This window comes from Nannobrachium achirus (assembly GCF_963921795.1).
Source record: "Nannobrachium achirus genome assembly, chromosome: 7".
Lineage (NCBI taxonomy): Eukaryota > Metazoa > Chordata > Actinopteri > Myctophiformes > Myctophidae > Nannobrachium > Nannobrachium achirus.
This window is the reverse complement of record NC_137816.1, coordinates 41,539,221-41,559,600: the sequence shown is the minus strand read 5'-3', so window position 1 is coordinate 41,559,600 and position 20,380 is coordinate 41,539,221. Positions and strand designations below refer to the sequence as shown.

The 20,380-nt window shown below is 41.6% G+C and overlaps 3 protein-coding genes across 3 annotated transcripts in view; 2 read left to right on the top strand and 1 right to left on the bottom strand.

Annotated features, from left to right (window-relative positions):
- The window catches only part of LOC308288767 (transmembrane protein 266-like), a gene marked incomplete at both ends in the record, with an annotated part of 90,946 nt that extends 89,752 nt beyond the window's left edge, over nt 1-1,194 (top strand). The window contains 2 exons of the mRNA XM_080730237.1: nt 43-398; nt 1,111-1,194. Coding sequence (XP_080586363.1) covers nt 43-398; nt 1,111-1,194 — 440 coding nt within the window. The remainder of the gene's footprint in view (nt 1-42; nt 399-1,110) is intronic.
- A 3,871-nt stretch (nt 1,195-5,065) lies between these two features.
- Nucleotides 5,066-7,398, top strand: LOC308288986 (kelch domain-containing protein 3-like; the record flags this gene model as incomplete). Its single annotated transcript, XM_080730474.1, has 1 exon — nt 5,066-7,398. Exon 1 carries the CDS (start codon nt 6,142-6,144, stop codon nt 7,396-7,398), a length of 1,257 nt encoding a protein of 418 aa, XP_080586600.1. The 5' UTR covers nt 5,066-6,141.
- A 5-nt stretch (nt 7,399-7,403) lies between these two features.
- The window catches only part of LOC308288987 (electron transfer flavoprotein subunit alpha, mitochondrial-like), a 36,727-nt gene continuing 23,750 nt past the window's right edge, over nt 7,404-20,380 (bottom strand). The window contains exons 10-12 of the mRNA XM_080730475.1: nt 19,555-19,620; nt 11,994-12,074; nt 7,404-7,797 (exon numbers count right to left, since the gene is read on the bottom strand). Coding sequence (XP_080586601.1) covers nt 7,762-7,797; nt 11,994-12,074; nt 19,555-19,620 — 183 coding nt within the window. The 3' untranslated portion in view covers nt 7,404-7,761. The remainder of the gene's footprint in view (nt 7,798-11,993; nt 12,075-19,554; nt 19,621-20,380) is intronic.

Below are 20,380 nucleotides of genomic sequence, written 5' to 3'. Positions count from 1 at the left end.
TGCCATGGACGAGTATTCCCTCATTGTCCCCTTGCCTTCCAGACACGGGGGCGTCTGCGGCAGCAGGACCCAGGGTGATCACCACGGCAGCCATCGACGTCCACCTCCCCACACGGCAAAACCCCGCTCAACCATCAAACCCTCTCCTGGTGGTGGAGGCGCGGGTGGGCAGCGGCGGCGTGAGTGACGCCTCCAGTGGCGTATGGCGCTCCAGTGGCAGCCTGACGGCCCGCCCCCGCAGCGCGAGCACGCTCAGTGTGAGCACCCACACGCTGGTTTCGTCCACAACAGACTGCACGGGAAGCTCCACGCGGGAACTGACCTTGAACTACGGCGGCGGAAGCAGCAGGGGTTCCCATTCCCAAAGCTTTCAGCTCCAGACTCAAAAGATACGTTTGGTGACGTCTCCCACGCGGGACCCAAACGCACACAAATACATTATGAATTAACCACTTATGCCCTATTCCAAAAAAATTGAAAATAGCCGATTTTTTCACTAGTAGTTCACCGTAAAATTACTTAAAAAAAGAAAATTGTCGCATTCTTCAGACAATAATTTGATGACCAGCAGTGGTTCCCTATGGAGACGCAGAGTCTCCTTAAATTATTGGCTTAGGAATGCGACAAAACAAAAACATATATAAACATGAATTCAAGTCTCCAAAAAAAGTCATTTTGGGGGTGAACTATCCCTTTAAGTACTGAGAAATCTTGTTTGAATTTTTTGAAATAGTAATTCATTTTTGTAGGAAACAAAATGGGATATTTACTATATTGATCCATTGACCCAATGATATTTATATTGACCCATAATCGCAAAGATTATGTGTATCCACAAGTTTTCCAGCGTCCCATCATGCATTGCACAGAAGGTGGGCGGGGTGAAGTGTGACGTAATCGTAATCCCGACCGCCATTGACGGAATACCCGGATGCCATTATTCTACAGTAAATATAACGTCGTTGTCGGTTGAAAACCTTGTATGTCCAAAACCGTTCATTTTGCATTTTTTCATTTTAAAAATGATTTAAACTAGTGAAAACAGCCGATCTACAAGCACACAACGCCTCTACTTTTTCTTTACTTTGGGGAGGGGGGGGGGGGGGGGGGGGGGGCTGTGCACTGCTGCAGACTAAATCTCTCACCCACCTCCTGGGCGGTGCCACTGAGCCGATACGCCTGCCACATGTGTAGGTTTTGGATTTAACACAGATGCAGGAAAACACATGATGATTTATATTGTACGCCTGTTTGGCTTGGATCTGATATTTTTCATTGTATGTTAAGTGCCCCTTTAAGAAGATACTGTAGATTCTTACCGTATCTTCGTTGATTGGTCCTGATATTTTAAGATATTATAAGATGGCACAATTTCAGGCTACTTGCTCTGTGTATTATTGGTTGGTTATGGTTTTGACAGTTCAGAAACCTGCCTACAAATGGCATCATCGAGGAGGCTAATAGAAGCTAAACATCCAGCGAGAGAGAGGGAATACAGCCTCTTAGTGCGGGGGCCTTAAGGGGAGCAAATGCTCATTTCGTGCCAATCAGTCTAAAAGCGCCAAATTTTGCACAGATGTAGCCCAGTGCTTGCTCTAATGATTTAGCTAGGGCGCCCGAGTTTGCAAACTTCGGGGTCGCCAGAGCGGCCAAGTCAAGTTGGGCTCCCATCAACGTTCTATACATAGGAAAATACACAGAAAATGTTTTGCTTTAAGTAGGATGTGAGGGGTCTAACTAGGGGTTTGTCATGATTCTGAATCCATTGCAAGCATTTGTTTTGCACAAAAAACATTCCTTGGGCTAAAAATGGTCCCACAATATTGTGAAAAGTGATGACTCATCAATAAACCATCGTTTTGTTAGGCCATTTTTAGCCTAAGGAAGATGGGCTACATCTGTGCAATATGTGGCGCTTTTAGACGGATTTGCACGAAATGAGCATTTGCTCCCCTTAAGGCCCGCACTATCTCTCTTCATGGAAAATAAATCATCAGCAGGTTTCTAAACTGTTCACAGCCTGAGACAGAGTGTGAGTACTGAGTAGACAGATATAATTAGCATTAGTGAGGACCAATTAAATGAAGATAAGGTTCAAAATGGGTGACGTGATCCTTTAAGGAAAACACTGTATAGCCAGTGTATCCAGAGCTGGTATGAAGAGTAGGGATGGGACGATAAGCGATATTATCGTATATCGTGATAAAAAACACTCACGATAATCGTATCGCGGAGATTTTATTTATCGTGATATTGTCCTCCGTCATCCACTGGGATCAATTCACCTTTTATTTGCTGAACTGCATGTCCGGTACCACTTAAACCCTCTATAATTGGTAAAAGGTACTTATAATATACGTATGTACTTGATACAGTCTTTTTTCACTCTATCAAATGTCTTTGCCAAAAAATTGCCGATCTACAAGCTCACAACGCGTCGCGGCGCGTTGTGAGCTTGTAGATATGCTATTTTTTGGCAAATGTTTCGCCCAGGATAATGGATATTGATTATCGCGATAATATTGTAAAGATTTCTTTTGTCAATATGATATGATAGTTTCATATCGTCCCATCCCTAATGAAGTCCACTTCTTGTCAACCAAAGGCCTTTGCACACAGAATCTTTTTTTAACACAAAACTAAAATGGAAAACAAACATGCACATCCCATCAAACCAATTTCGATTCCTGCAGTATAAATTTAAATTAAGCAGAAGACTTTTTTGATGTCTCTCTCAGAAGTGGTTTCCAGAAGATGACAGTATCTGCTTTTACACTTTCTACCTTGAGGCATCCAAGTAAACAAAAATACTAGAATTATAGCACAACATGGACAGCAACTTCCACGGGGACTGGAGTGATGGCGCTAACGTCTTCTCATCAGGAATTCCTATTATGAGTTAAATACTTAACCTAAAGTGAAACGAAACCAGCAAGGGGCCATTATTCACAAACTCAAGCCTGAACTTCTCTAGTATTCCAACTAATACTCTGTGATGGCTTTCTGATGTTTAGAGCAGTGGTTCTCAATCTTTTCGGCCGCGACCCCCACAATAACCATATTTTAACTGGGGACCCTAAGCACTATGAGTTGAGGCATTACATTTTGTATAAAATGGTTCTATTGTGAAAATAGCCGATCTACATGCTCACAACGCCTCGCAACGCTGCGAGTCCTTAAATTGTCACTGTAGAAATGTGCAGATGCCCTCTATACACTTATACTCTATGTTGGTTTGTTTACTGTTTTGTGAGAAAACAATGTTGCACATTAAGTTAATCATCTGGGGACCCCCCAAAATAATTTGGGGACCCACAGGTTGAGAACCACTGGTTTAGAGCACCAAACAGTGCGTGGAAGTGGCTTCTATTCTGTTTGTCTTTCTGACTTGTATGAACAACTTTTTACGCACATTGTACAGATCTCTATCCAAAACGCACAGGGTATACTGTACATTTGACTGGTAGAGCTGTGTCAACCAAGGTTAGTATAGTTATCAATATATAAAATATCCCAAATTGGTCATGTTTTGCAACGTGATGTGAGCTTGTAGATTTTCACAATTTTTGAAAATGTTTGCTTTTTTTAAATAAATTGACTGAATACAGACTAAATGAATTCTCAGATTTTAGTTTGTTTTGTAAACACACAATACAGTATAGTTATGTTTTGTTGCAAATACTAGTTTTTTTTATTTGTATTTATTCTTTCTTAAAGTGTTTTTATTCTACTACTACTTTTAGTTCAGTGAACTATAATAACCTTGGTGCAAACAACAGCCAAGTTCACACCTTTACCTTTCTAGCACTAAATTATGAATGTTTGGGATGAAACCACAGATTTATTTCACAGTATTCTTTTCTCCTGACATTATTGCGACAGTTATGTTTGTGGGTAGATTGACAAGACTGGAGTGCTTGTGTAGCATGAACCTTTAAAGAAGTACAGTACAGTACAGTCTGAATGGCAAGCCAATCCTTTGCACTTTAATGTTTACACTTAATAGGGAGGAACGAGTTGCCAAATGTAGGTGCTGTCATTTGAAAAAGAAAGAAAAAAAGAGAAAAAAATAACATTATTTTAAATGATTGAAAGATTAAGTAAACCGTTGGATAGAAGTGAAGACAAGTACACAACAATCAAATAAAATCTAATCTTACAAAAATCCCATACTAGACTACTGTCATCAGAAATTAAATTTATATTATTCCTATTTGCATATCACGAGACATTTAAATTATTTAGGGTAATTAACATTGAAAGACCTGTCACAACGACTAATTGGTCATGTCATAGTAAATTGTAAGGATAATTAAGTTTCATATAATTAATTGATAAGATAGTAGACTACTGTACCATTTTGTTGCTTGTTAAATGTTTACAAGTGTAATTGTTAAACAGCAATTAAGGCTCCAAGCAAGCAATCAATACAAAAGGAAAATGATGACAGAAGATTTCCTTCCAATCAAATCCCTATGGGGAACTAGATTTGTTTTGTTTTTCGAGCTAGAAACTAAAGACTCACACTGACTTATGCTTAGTTTACACAAAATTCTGTTGTGAGCTTGTCGTTCTGCTATTTTCAGCGCACAATATTGGCTTTCAGCTAAGTGGAGATGCTCAGTTGAAATGACACTGATCCTTGCACACTCTCGGAATGTTCTCAGAATTATTTATATAAAAATAATATTCAAAATAAAAATTAAGATAATGATATTCAACAGTTGGTGCTTTCAACTAGGAAGCAGAACATTCTATATTGGAAACCTTTGTCACGTGACCCAACTCTCCTCGGTCATGTGAATGCAGGCCATGCAGGCTTAGATCATCTTTAGAAATGTTTGCTTCTTCATCTTTCGGCTAATCTGGTTACGTTTTCTGTTCTTCCTCTTCTTCTGTGAATCACTGCATCCATTAGGCCCATATAGAACCTCACCCTCCGCTGCATACTGTTGTGCTCCGAGATGAGGTCCTACCGGGGTATCCCCGGGCTGGGGTAGAATGCCTCCACGGTGAGGTAGAAAACACATGAAACAACCGCTTAAATCTCTAGTTTTGTAATGTTTTCCCATTCAACCGGAACTCCCCCGGCGGCAGTTGCCAGTACTGCTCCTTATTCTGCTACCATGCGAAGGATGCAGTACTGGCACCTGCCGCCGGGGGCTTTTCCGAATTTAATGAAACTAAATAAGCGTTTTAAAACGTTTTCCCAACGCCATAGTGCATGTTTTATGTACCGTGGGATGGTAAACCATAGTCTGGGAGCGTGGAACTACCTTTACTTTTTGGATACAATTTCGGGAAAAGTGTTTTCTACCTCACCGTGGAGGCATTCTACCCCAGCCCGGGGATACCTCATCTCGGAGCACAACAGTATGCAGCGGAGGGTGAGGTTCTATATGCGGCTATGCATCCATAAACCTCCTATTTGTCCTTCCTCTTCTCCTCTTACCTTGCTCAGTTTTCAGTTCAGTTCAGTTTAGATCAGATCAGGGGTCTTCAACAGGGGGTCCTCCAAATGTTTGAGTGATAGAAACTTTTTTTTTATCCTTTTTTATATTAACCACTTGAACCCTAGCGTCCATATTCAGAGAACTTTAGCCAAAAATAGCTGATCTACAAGCTCACAACGCCTCGCGCTGCGAGGGGGGGGGGGCTGTAATATACACACACACACTGGCCTGATTGGCTGAACCACAGTTACTGGCGGCTTTACCCAGGCTTCTCTTCTTGAAATGCCTGGATCCCGAGGCTAGCAGAAAGGCTGCTTGGGGCTCGGGTTGCTACGGCGATCAATTTCCCATATTAGGGATATCTACTGGCATCGGCATCCCTGATTGGCCAACCCAACTTGGCGGTTTGGCGCTGTACCGATATAAGTGTTGGCACGGGCAACGGTACTCCATTACTTCCGGAGCAAGATGAGGATGCCCTTCCTGTCTAATTCTGCATTTTCTGTCTGCAGACTTGTAAGTCGCTGTGGATAAATTCTCCATTTTGTCCCTGGTTTGTCACACTTGCTTGATAGGGCCCCTGTACCGCCAAGACAAAGGCCTTGGACAACCCGACTCCATTCTTCCACGGAGCAAGACGCGGAGATTCCATTTTAGTCATACGTTTGGTCCACATTACGCGTGTCAAATGTTGAAGTGGATGGTGCATCTTAAAGGAGGGCCAAAGCGAGCGTGTCACGCTGCAGTGACAGTTGGCCACAAGGTCTTCTCCTTCGGGGGTTTCTGTACGATGAAGACGTATCGCTATGACAGAGGACACATCCACGTTCACGTCTTCAACGGCGTATCCCTGAGATGGACCAAACTGCCCCCAGTGACGAGCCGAGGGACGTCCAGGGGGCGCTCTCATCCACCGTGTACACTGACCACCGGAAGCAGAGGAGGAGAACTCCCCCTGGACGTTCCCTCTATGCGCTACGGTCACACGGCTGCACTGACGGAGGACATCATCTACATCTGGGGCGGGATCGTGGACAGCGAGGTGGAGGAGTACTGCAACGTGCTTTACGCTTTCGACCTCGACACACACGGGTGGTTCAAGCCCAGGATCTCCGGGACTGTTCCCGAGACGAGGCGCAACCACTCTGCTTGCGTCTCGGGGAGGGTCATGTATATCTTTGGAGGATTCAATGAGCGGACTGGATATACTAACAACATCTACAAGTTGGACACCACGACAATGGTCTGGTCTTTAATTAACACCAGGGGAACACCGTCGCCTGTTTCGGAATGTCACTCTACCACCATCATCGGGACAAAGGTGTTTGTGTTTGGAGGCCAAGCGAGCAACATCTACTGCAACATCAGAGTGTTTGACACAGAGACCAACAGCTGGCTGAGCACGCCTTCTGCACAGATTCTCCCAGAAGGACGCGAGTGTCACTCAGCCTTTGCCCACAACGGAGAGCTGTACATATTCGGTGGCCAGAATTGTCATCTGCACGAGATCTTCAACGACCTGTGGAAATTCAATCCAGAGACCTTCTCCTGGAAGAACGTTGAGCCCAAGGGGGAAGGGCCGTGCTCATGGATGTATCGGATGTGCTGTTGCATGGTGGGAGATCGTATCATCCTCTTTGGGGGGAACACAGATGATCTGTACGTCTTAGACCTAAGTCCTAGTTTGAAGGCGTTATGCAAGCTTGCAGTTATACAGTACGGTCTGCAGCGGTCAGAACTCCCACATGACATCAGGTGGGAACTGGCGGCCATGACTACCAACAGCAACAGAAGAAATAACATGGCTACCAACAGCAACAGAAGATATTACATGCGAAGAAGAAAAAAGAAAAAGATAACAATAGATAATAGTAGAGAAGTTACAGGGAACGGGACAGAAGAAAAGGAGAGACGAGGATATCGGCAACCTTCAAAAGTAGGGTGACCATATTTACAAGCACCCAACGGGGACCAGGGGTTTTATTTTATATTTCTTGATTAACAAGACAAATGGCAAAATCATTCCATGCATATTAATATTTATTATAATTACAAAACCCAAATATATAGTACATCTTAAGACAGAAAAAACACCTATTTCAAAGGCATTGATTGGACTTGTCAACTACAAGTAAGGCAGGATTCTCATTGACATAGATATCTTGTAGGTACAGTATTACTGTAAGTAGTTATTGTACATTTTTGTTAAGGCAGGATTCTCATTCACATACTGTAGATAGATATCTTGCAGATATTGCTGTAAGTAATTGTTGTATCAGCAAAGTGTTTCAACTTGATTTTCAAGTGGTCACTTCTTCAAAGCCTTAGTCATCTCTGGAACAGCCTAAAATTGAGAACATAGACAAAAATAAAATAACGCATGTTTTCCTTTAAAGATTTTTTTAAATATAAGTATAAAATAAAATAGAGGTGCAACAAAAAAAAGTCGAAATAATCGATAGTTTTATGTTGTGTCTGTCATCAGTGCTGATGGAGTCTGACATGTTTTTGACAGGTGCGATTTTTGTTACTTAGGCGCGTTTTTCTTCACAACGTTTTCTTGACAATGTTAACATTTTGATGCTGGGTTCGTTGATTACCTGGTATCCTACCGTTTCAATTACAGATTATTATTTTGATAGCAGTGGTTTCTCAAACTTGGGGTCGGGACCCCAAGTGGGGTCCCCAAATTATTTAGTGGGGTCCCCTGATGATTAGCTTAATGTAATGTTGTTTCTCACTCAATGGTAAACACACAGTATAAGTGTATACATGGTATCTGCACATTTATAAAGTGACAATTTAAGGACTTTCAAGACTGTTTTAATACCAAACTGGACAAACTGTCAAATATTAACTAAGCAAGAGGCGGTCATTGTGAAAATAGCCGATCTACATGCTCACAACGCCTCACATTGCGAGGCGTTGTGAGCATGTAGATCTGCTATTATCACAACATTTATCTGTGGAACCGAGTCACATTAAATGTAATACCTACAATTCCAAGTGCTTGTCAGGGTGGGGGTCCCCAGTTCAAATATGTTTATTTTGGGGCTCACAGCCTAAAAAGGTTTGAGAACCCCTGGTATATTGATTAGACTGAAGCTAGGTTCTTGGTTTACATGTGATCCTAGTTTACTGAGTCTCTCACACTGTCTCTCTGCATTAATGTATGTGATTACCTTGCTTATTGTAAGTCACTCTGATTAAGAGCATCTGCTAAATTGACATCAGTGCTGACGGAGGAAAACGTGTGTTTGACTCCATACATGTGCGGTAGTCCACCGACCATACAAACTCGCCTGTCACCACCAATCATATGTCCATATTTTAGTCCATATTTTAGTCATGTGATCAAGCATGTTTCATAGTATTAATCAAGAAGTAATCGATCACGAGAAAATTATTGATAGCTGGCATTCCTAAAATGATGATGTTTTCATTTTGTGAAGAAAAAAGAAAAAAGCTCCAACCCGTCTTTTCCATATAGTGAGCAGTTAACATTGATTGGATTGTAATGCAGTTATGTGAGACGGGGTAAAGTGATAACCAGCGCACCACAGATCTGCAACCTGCTACCTATTACTATTACAGACATCACTTCAGTGGAGTTTACTAAAAGACCAGTGCACGCCATGGACAAGATCAATCATTCATGAGCCACAGTCAAACAAATGGACCGCGCTGCTAGGATTACACTACACACTAATGAACGGAGACCTTTTGATGGAAGGAGTGTTCGCCAAACGCTGGCTGGCACACTGATCTGTCCCTGCCACCTCTCTGTATTCATGTCCCAACTGAAGCCTAACGCTCCCCAGCTCAACAAAGCATGTAAATGAAGAGACAAAAACTAAATCAACGTGGAATCTAACACCAGCCACTCCGTGTTGAGCAGCTGTTAAGCTTCGCCTCCGCGTTTGCTCTGTGGCACAGTGCTCGTGGAGTGATTATTAAAAAAGTCATCCAAACATAATAGTGTATGTACAGCAGGGGTCTTCAACAGGGGGTATGAGACCCCTAGGGGATCCTCAGAGTTACTACAGGGGGTCCTTCAAATCTCTGTGTGATAGAAACTCAATTTTTTATATTAACCCTAGCGTCCATATTCTGATAACTTTAGCCAAAAATAGAAGATCTACAAGCTCTCTCGTGAGAAAAAGAGATTGGCTATTTTTGACAAAGAGAGTAAAAGGTCAAGTTTATTAGGCAATGAGGTTCAAGTGGTTGAATATCTGAAAACACAAATTGGCATGAATCCAAAATACACAGATGATTGGAATCTATGAACAGGTTGTGGGGGTCCCTGGCTCATCTCTCTCTCAACTAAGGCGTGAAAACGTTGAAGACCGCTGATGTACAGCATTCTACACGTTTGCTACTAATTGCATCCATAACATGCATACTGCCTTCAAAAGGAACTATGAACTATATGTGTCATGTTGCTTACCCTGTTGCAGAAAGTTAGCCATTTTCCTGTCACTTCCATAAGAAGCTGTGTTCACAGAAAGGAAGAGTACTTTGTCCTGTCCAGAGAACTTCTTACTAAGCATACAAGAGTGTTTGTTGACACCCACAACGCTCAAACCTATCAGATGATGTGTCATCTGCGTCATTAGCACTAATGGCCAAGCTGAAACAATGGTAACTTATCATGGTTACGGTAAAGATTAATCGCCAGGTGGTAAATGACCGGGTTGCCAGACACAGCCAGGAGGATCAAACATTGATGAGTGGCGCTCCTCTCCAAAACAGAACTATTTTCAGTTTGAAGCGCCCAGGGTGCTTCACCAAAAACAGGGCAATAAGCAATACTTACATTTACATTAAGACAGGGGTCCTCAACCTTTTCAGGCCGCGACCCCCAAAATAATCATATTGTAACTGGGGACCCCCCCACCCTGACGAGCACTAAGAGTTGTGGCAATACATTTTGTATAAGATGGTTCTATTGTGAAAATTGCAGATCGATCGTCTATTTTCACAATTTCTGTCTCTAATTTCTGTCTTTCTGTCTCTAATATTTGATCAATTTGGCCAATGTTTAATTTGTCATTTTAGAGGTTTTAAAAAGTCCTTAAATTGTCACTTTAGAAATGTGCATATACCCTCTATACACTTAAACTTTGTTAGTGTGTTTACTGTTGAGTGAGAAAACAATGTTTCACATTAAGCTAATCATCTGGGGACCCCCCTAGGGGTCCCGACCCACGGGTTGGGAACCAAATTAAGATATTTGTGAATGTATTCTTTTCTTTTCATTAGTAGTTTTTATAAAAATCCATGTCATCTACAATAGAGATTACCTCGATTCTATATAACCTTTTAACTCACAGATAAACTACTAATGACAGGTGAGGCCTAAATCATTCATATGGACTGAATTTGTCGATCTATATCATGCAGAGCCAGTTTGGTGAAGTGACACCGAGCGGTCCTTCAGAAGACGCGGGACGGGGCCTAAATTGCTTTCGGGAACTCTCCAGTGACGTGGGAGACGGTGGCTGTCACGCACCGCGAATTAACAGTGACCATTATTACAGGCTTCTCTCAATAATTGAAGTGTTTTAATAAGGGCTCGCAGGGAGTCACTTTAAGTGCATTAACATTACATGACCATTGTTTTCATTCCTATTCATTGATGGCAAGGCGTCCTACATGTCATTAACCACTTAAGCCCTGATTTATATTTTGTCGTTCGACGAATAGCAAAAACTGACAGTCTACAAGCTTTAGATATGCTATTCATAGGAATATTTTAGCACAATCTTTGCTTACATGCCCAAAAATAGGCATGCCAGCCAGGTTATCCTGTACTGTACAGTATAGAGGTACTCTCAGTGCTGTGTTCTACCTATAACGCACATATACGGCGTCTGCTGTCGAAAAAAAATATATATGAATAGCGTCTGCTCTCGTGAACCTTTCAAAGTAGTGTATTTGATAGGCATTATGCACTGGCGTATATGCCCTGGCCACACGAATAGCCACGGATCATAGATTATAGTATGCCCTCAAAAAAAGTCTAGAACACACCACTGGGTACTCTGTTGCCGCTTTGCTCGCAGTCGCAGCCACCTATGTTTATATTGACATGCCTGATACCTGCTGCCAAACAATGTCTCACTTTCTGTATATGCCTACTGTATATCTGTTACTGTACTATTAATCCTCAAGTATACATCCGATACATCTGCAGCTATTTTTAACCTCATATAATTCAGTATCTGATAAAAAAATATATTTTCATTAGCTGCTAATTTAACTGCCTCATGAATTGCTCTTTCATATCTATCCTGTTCGTAGTAGGCCTACATGTATATATTTCCCTCTACTCATATCAGTAGCTGAATCTGACCCGTTTTCTTGTTCTTTCCTTACATTTCTATTCATCTTACCTTTCCTGAAAACTACAAATGATAGAGCTTGTATGAAAAATAATTTCACACACTTCTTTACACCTGTAAAGCTGTGATGAGACAATAACTTTGAAGTTGAAGTGAGTATAAAGTTGCTCTCTGCCTCTCACACGTGGCTCACCTTGAACAGATCGGCCACCAGACCGTAGTCAGCCACTTGGAAGATAGGAGCCTCTGGGTCCTTGTTAATGGCAACGATTGTCTGCAAGAGAATAAGAGAATATCACATCTCTGTGTCAGAACATAATAGAAATGTGTGTCACAGTGAAATGGATCTCCGCCGTGAGCTGCTGTTCTGCAAGCATTTCTTTGTTCACCGTCTTGTTCATGGCATTTACTCCAAAACGTGCACTTGTGCAAGTGCTCTGGATAAATGATAGAGGTGGATGAATGGATAGAGGTGTGCATTGGCCCGATTCAATAAGATTGTGATTTGCCATGTAACGGTTCGATTCGATACTGCGATGCATCACACTTTTCCATATTACTGCAAGCAGTCAGATATACTGAACAATACATTTTATTAAGAATTATATTATAATAATATATACAGTATTATAATTATATAATTATTATCGATTATCTATTATGACGACCTTTGCTGCATGACACTCCCCGTCTCTCTCGCCATTTCCTGTCCACCTACTGTACCATCAATAAAGGCAGAAAAGCCCCACATAATATATTTAAAATAATAATAATAATAATAATAACAATAATAATCAAGCATGGACGAATTGTGATGCATTGCTGAATGGATTTTTTTTTTTTACACCACTACTATATTGTACAACATTGTTAGGCAAAAGGTGCCTAACATAATTGCGACCGTCAGGGAGCAGTTTACTATGAAAACCTCCACCGGCCGTCCGTCCGTCCGTCGGTCGGTCGGTCGGTCGGTCGGTCACACGTCACACGTCACACCTTTGCCCTGCTCATATCTCCGCATCAGTATATAGGGCTTGTTTGTTTATTGTATGACATCACGCCACATCATCAGCTGTGGACTCTGTGATGTCATCGTATCGCATCAGTATATAGGGCTTGTTTGTTTATTGTATGACATCACGCCACATCATCAGCTGTGGACTCTGTGATGTCATCGTATCTCCATATATGGCCATCTCCGTATATGGAGATATAAGTCGTCCATGCCCAAGTATGGGCTGGTGAGGTCAGACTTTGTGTGATGCGTAGGTTATCTCCATATATGGAGATTCAACATTCCAGGCAATGCTCTCTTCCCTGGTGAGAATTGCCCCTTTATATAGGGCTTGTTTGTGTATTGTATGACATCACGCCACATCATCAGCTGTGGACTCTGTGATGTCATCGTATCTCCATATATGGCCATCTCCGTATATGGATATATAAGTCGTCCATGCCCAAGTATGGGCTGGTGAGGTCAGACTTTGTGTGATGCGTAGGTTATCTCCATATATGGAGATTCAACATTCCAGGTGTAACTATGGCTACCCGTATGACGTGAGAGGTGGAGGTTGTGATATTTGTGGAGATAAGCGACCAACGGTCGCTTATCTCCCGATTAGGGAGTCTTACTGGTCTATATTACAAGAGCACAAAGTTACATTTCAATGAGCGTCCTTCCACATGCCAGCTGGATTATGAACTAACAAGACAGGCTCTAATAGCGGCTTGTCTTTCCTGCTGATCTCAGGGCCTTTTCACCTATAGACCCTTTTAAACAACTCAAACTAAGACCTCTTCAAGTGGACCAGGAAGTGGATCAGTCATCCCCCATATTTGAGCAAAGTCACAGCCCAGTCCAACCTCCATTGACAACCAGTTTAGAATTAAAGTCACAAATATCTCAAAAAGTATGAAACATATTAGTGTGTTCCATCAATTGTATCCAGCATGCATAATGTGCTTCAGAGAGAATTCTATTTTACATCATATAAGTCCTTCAAAGTAAAAGGTTTACACACAAAAAGTTAAAAACGTTTCATCCCTATTCAAACCCGAAATAACTGCATTGGGATCACTTTGATATCCGATCTGTGATCATAGAATTAGCTCAGCAAACACGTGTCAATAAGACATAAGTCTTATTAATTATTAATTATTACGTTTGATTAATCGATATCTTTAACATCCTAAAATGTGACCCACTCGGACGGGGATTAAAATAGTTGAACTCTTGGACCCAGCTAGGTGATGTTTGTGTTTGATTCCTAAAAGAGTTTGCTTGTATCAGAAGGAATTTGGTGTTGGCTTCTCCTTCCTCTCAATCAGCTACTGCAACTCCCACTCCCCACGGCTTCAGAAGTCAAAATATTTATACTCCTCTGTCCTTCTCTTAACCTCTCTTCTTATCTCTCTGTCCTTCTCTTAACCTCTCTTCTTACTCGCTGCCTCTCTCGCTCATTCTGCTCATCATCAACCAAACAACCCAACGCACCTAAATAGAGGTTCCCAACCTTTTCTGGATCAGGGCCCACTTGAAAATCTTTTTTTAATAATATTTTTATGTGCTTTTTCTGGAAACTGTAATGTGTGTTCTTTTCTTTCAAAATCTTTATCCCACGATTTTGTAACCCATTTTCACCCAGTGCCAATAAGCCCTTTTGCAAATCCCGCCCCATTCTGCCCTGTTACTATGATAGGACATTTGACCCTGGGCAGATTGTTTTTATAGTGGCAGTGAATGGGATTTTTTTTTCCCTTCATAGCCTCATTACAGCTATATAAAGTACCAAAGGAAAAACATCTAGGTGATATTAATAAAAAGGGAAGACAAAGGTACAGTAGTTACATTGCAAAACAGGGGGTTTACCCGAAAATATATGTTTTAATTTGTTTAATCCCAGTGGGACAGAATCCTCTTTGCAGATTCTTTTATAGTGGTAGTGGATGGGATTTTTTTTCCCTTCATAGCCTCATTACAGCTATATAAAGTACCACAAAAAACACATCTACGTGATATTAATAAAAAGGGAAGAAAAAGGTACAGTAATTACATAGCAAAACAGTAGTTTTCCCCCCGAAAATAAATGTTTTAATTAGTTTAATCCTCTGGATCAGAAAGAGAATAGACCGTGCATTGCATCCTGGGTAGGAAGAGGACAGAACTATAATCCTAACCTCACATAATAGGCTGGCTTTTCGTAATTCTGCCCATTTAAAATATATGTACCCAATCGTGACTCTTAGACCATTGATATGGTCCATGTGAACTAGTTTGTTGAAGCTTATTCATTATGATGAGCGAGATCACGGCCGAGATCGCGGCCGTACCGGGCGATCGCCGTGTCGCGCACTGCGGACAGTTTTGAAAGCCACATTTAACATTCTCCACTGCACAAACTCCACCCCCGATAGCAAAAAGTGAATGTTTTTTTCTGGTTGGCCAGTCATGGAGTCTCAGGGACCAATCAGAAGGCTGACAAACGGTCTATTGCCTATGTAATCCTGGGCTCTATCTGCCGCGCCTGGGGAGACAACAGACCGACCTCATGCTTCCTTCTATGCATGAGGAGTCCAAGTTGCTTCTTTTCACCTGACAGTGGGGATTTCCCCGGTTTGAACGTAGCGCGTGGAGGGAACACGTTATTTCAACCAGTTCCTTTCCCCTCCATCAGGCGCCCTGGCTGGCCAGGGGGAGGCAGTGTAGAGACCAGGATTAATTTGTGTTCTTATCACTACACATCCTCCTTGCTGTTGAGGTGCATTGTGTGGTAGCGCTGTGTGCCTCATGTTCCGCCATACGACGGTGTCACGTGGTAAATAGCTGATCTACCAGGTGCCGTGAGCTTGTACATTGGTTGCTGTTTTGCAGAGTGACACCAGAGAACAACAGGGTACGGTATATAATCAAGCCAAAACCAAGCTCGGTTGACTGCCATGGCTGCCGATATGTAACTTGCGTCCTGTTTATTATTATTAGGGGCGGAGCTGAAATCATTGCCTGATGACACACTGTAGTTATCAATGGCTTACGGGTACAGTGCGGGAACAGAGTATCACAGTGGTCACGGATCCTGTCTCACATTACAAGTCTTAAGGGCCATTACCACTGAACACTAGAACTATAAAGATATAGTTTTAAAAATCGTTCTAACTCAAGTGGATGGCAGCCAGGGGTCACACCAACTAGGCTATATAAAATATACAATGGTGAACAATATAGTTATAGTGCTCAGTGTCAATGGCACTTACAAATCAAAATCTTTGTAAACGTACTTGGTTACTTCCCACCACTGACTGACTGTATGACAGGATGCATTCACAGCACAGATCAAATGAACCCCACGCACAATAAGCAGCAATCTTATGATGAACGCAACTTCTTTTTTCAAGTGGGCAAAAGTGATTCATGGCATCAAACAGCTGGATATAAATCTCATAGAAAACCTAATATACAGGCAGGGGTGGGGGTGACAGATTCAGAACACCCCAACACACACACACACACACACACACACACACACACACACACACACACACACACACACACACACACACACACACACACACACACACACACACACACACACACACACACACACACACACACACACACACACACACACACACACACACACGGTACAGAGTACAGAAGCTGTGAAGCAGAGGGGATAAAACACAGAATGAATTATACATGTTAGTTTAAAAAGCTTCTCAGGTTCTCTGTTCTGAAACATTCTTCTTAAGTGCACTGGATTACAACGGCTCTGAATCCACTCAGGACACCGTTGTCATGGCTACTGATTCTTTTCTTTTTTTCCCCTACATTTACATTTTTTACAAAGCCTTTTTCGTCGGGTGTTGGGTGCCCTCCATTACTTGTGACACTAGAAAAAAGTGGGTCGTCGACTACTGGAAAATAGTTGTGCTGCGAAAATAGCAGATCCACAAGTGAGCTTGTAAATCTTCTTGTGTTCATATAGGATGAAGTATACATTGGGCTTAAATGTAAATGTCCGGGCAAAGACTGACTGACATGAATTATTTTTACAGTTTAATGCAAGAAGAAGCAAGTGATAATTAATGGTGAGCTCATTGTTGAGAAGTAAATCCCAACAGGGTGATTGGAACCTGAGGTGGGGTGGGGGGGTCCCAATGAATCACCCTGAAGAACCCATTTATCAGCTTCAGTTTTATAGTGTTCTCCTCCCAATTTAGTTTCACCTCCATCAATATCAGTTGTTTATCTTGTATCCTGTATAAAATCTCTCCTGATTGGATAAAATCCTGGGCATTTATTTGCTGTTATTTGCCGCCACGGCCCGAGGAACACGAAAAAATGCTACTGTCTCTCTCCGCCAAGGACCGAGGAACCCGAAGATTTATATGCTCTGATTGCTATAAAAGAATTAAAAGTATAATCACATTGCATTTCCAGTTTCCGCCGGATACGGTTTGGTCTGGAGCAGAAACAGAGCTCCGCTACCGTTAGCTTTTCATGTAAACACGGCCAGACCTATCTCGGCGATGGAAGCATCTATTTTTCAATGGGATGTTTTTGTTTGAAAGCTGTGATCTGGTGTACACACACCTGGTGCCTGATCCGTGCATAGATTGTGCATGATGGGCACGCACGTGCCCACGTTAAAGGGTAAGGACAACGTGGCAGACAATCCTGAAAGTCGATGTTTTTAAATAGCAGTAAATAAGTTAACGAGCTGAGGAGACAGGGAAGCCCTAGTTACTGAACAAACACTCACAACCTACTGTATAGCAATGGTTAATGGTGGGATATTACTGGAAGGATGAGTGGACTTTCAGTGGCAACTGTCTGTTCTATTTAAAAAAGAAATGTGAAAGTTACATGTCATTGTTTGTTTTAATGTTACATTGAGTACATGCCAGTCAGAGCTCCACTAGTCATGTAATAAACACGATGATGTGACTGAAACCACCCCGTCTGAGTGGCATAAAAAGAATGTCAATCTACAGTACCTTGTGTTTTATCGTTTATCGTGATAAAAAACACTCACGATAATCGTATCGTGGAGATTTAATTTATCGTGATATCGTCCTCTGTCATGCACTGGGATCAATTCACCTTATATATCAACTGTCTTTACCAAATAATAATAATAATAATAATGATAGATCTGCTATTTTTTGGCAAATGTTCTGGCCCAGGATAATGGGTTTTGATTGCCGTGATAATATCTCGATTTCTTTTGTCACAATAATCGTGATATGAAGTTTTCATATCGTCCCATCCCTATTTTTTTTTAGATCGGCTATTCTTGAAAAGCCTAAGTATGAAATAGGGTTAAAGTGGTTAAACTGATTTTGATGCTACATTAACCAACTTCGCTGTGGGGACAACCCTGGAACCCCCTTCGAGGACCCCTGGGGGTCCCCGGAACCCACTTTTGAGAAGCCACTGCGCTAGTTCATCATGTGAGAGACATGAAAGAGGGGACAGGAACAACCCTCCCTTCCTCCCCCCCTCCCGGGGACGATGAGCGACATTAACTGCACTGAATAAAATAATCAACACCAAAATTAACTTAGCGATCCGACGCACGGCGCCCAAAACTCCATGTAGTTATGCATGACTCGTTGCAGTCTCAATTAGCATGTGTGTCCGAGGAGAAAGCACGCGTCCACGGGGAGATGATTCTACACATTTTACATTTTCCAACATCCTCGACATCCTGAGACTCCACTGTTCGCAATTACATTCCACTGAAATGAGTGGAATGTCATTAAATTTACATATTTTTACCCTGACAACCTGAATTTATGAAAAATATTTTCAAATAACACAGAGCAATTTTTGTGGGTCACGGCTCAAGTAAAAATCCCATTTTCTTTTCCTACATTTAAAAAAATATATATCTATATTTCAAAAGTTTAAAAATATATTATATTATTATTTTATACATTTTAAAAACAAAAAAACAAACAAATCTAAAAAATACCATTCAAATAAAAAATATATACTTAATTAGTAGTGAAAATAGACGATCTACAAGCTCACAAGCGACACGTTGTGAGCTTGTAGATCTGCTATATTAACTTGTTTGGGTCCCGGGCAAATGTCTAATTTCTCTTTTGGGTCACAGGCTATTGTTTGGGAACCACATTTGATTACCTTGCTTATAGTACATTCTAAAATATGCAGTAAAAAAATGCTGGCTCTGTCCTTTAAATGTATGAAGGTTGACATGCACAGTACATGTACTTTGAAGCTGCGAATGTACTGTAATTAACCACATGAACACTACCGTCCCTACCCTGGGGCTAATATTCTGCAAATATAGCCAATCTACAGTAGTTCTGCTATTGTCGGTCAAGAGATTTGGTGGACAGAGGAAAAAAATCAAACCTCGGTTCGAAGTGGAGCGGTGAATTTGAGCAGCTGTACCCTATGTGAGTGAGTGAGTGAGTGTAAACTGTGCCTGTGAGTGAGTGGTGAGTGTGCCTGGCCTGCACAAAACAGCGCCCCTCCTTTAACTAGTGTGTTGTGTGTGGCCACTCAAGGTATTGCCCAGGCTACGGACACGGCCAGCCAGCCAGCCACCCAGCCAGCCACCCAGCCACCCACCCACATACCCACGGATATACCTGTTCATTGGGAGCGCTTTCACCGCTCCAAAAAGGAGGGAACCAACCTAGGCAGAGCCCTATAGGACATCGGTCAGGTTGTAGTCTAGGAGAAAGTGGTTTTATATTTCTATTTGGAATGTGAAGAATCTTACCTTGCTGTCCTTCATTCCAGCCAAATGCTGAATAGCTCCTGATATGCCAACTGCAATGTACAGCTCCTATAAACAACACAAACACATGAAACCATCACCAAAGCTCTAAAAATAGCTTAAAAAATAAGAAATACATCATTTGGAAGTTGATCACAGGATACAGCAACATGACTGGCATTGACAGTTAAAATCTGTGGTAAAGTAATATCACGGTAAATAGAACATTTAGAGTAGGCCTACTTTAAACCCACCAGACCAAATGTTAAGAAAAGTATTGATGATGGTGATGCAAGTGATATTGTTTCGTTAAAATAAGTGTAAAATAGCTCTATATTGATTGTCTATAGCAATGTATCATTATTTATATGGCAGGGGTCAGAGATACATACTGTATATATGTATATACATACTGTATCTCTTCGGACAGTCTATTGATCATTCAGTCCTACCAACTTCATGAAACAAAAATAAATCTGTTCATGTTATTTTGTTCACAGACAGACCGACAGACAGACAGACGATATTTCACCCACACTTTTACATCTGTAAACTTGTGATGTGGCAAAGCAGTTTAATCTGAATCTGAGCCATTATGTAAGACACATTAAAATGTTTCACACAGATGTGTAAATGTACCGGTACTTTGGAGATGTGCAAGTCATTAACCACATGAAGCTAGCGCAGTGGTGTAAAGTAACTAGTACATTTACATACGTACTGTACTTAGGTACAGTTTTGAGGTATTTATACTTTACTTGAGTACTTCCAGTTTTCAGTACTTTTCAGTACTACTACTACCAGTAAGACTCCCTAATCGGGAGATAAG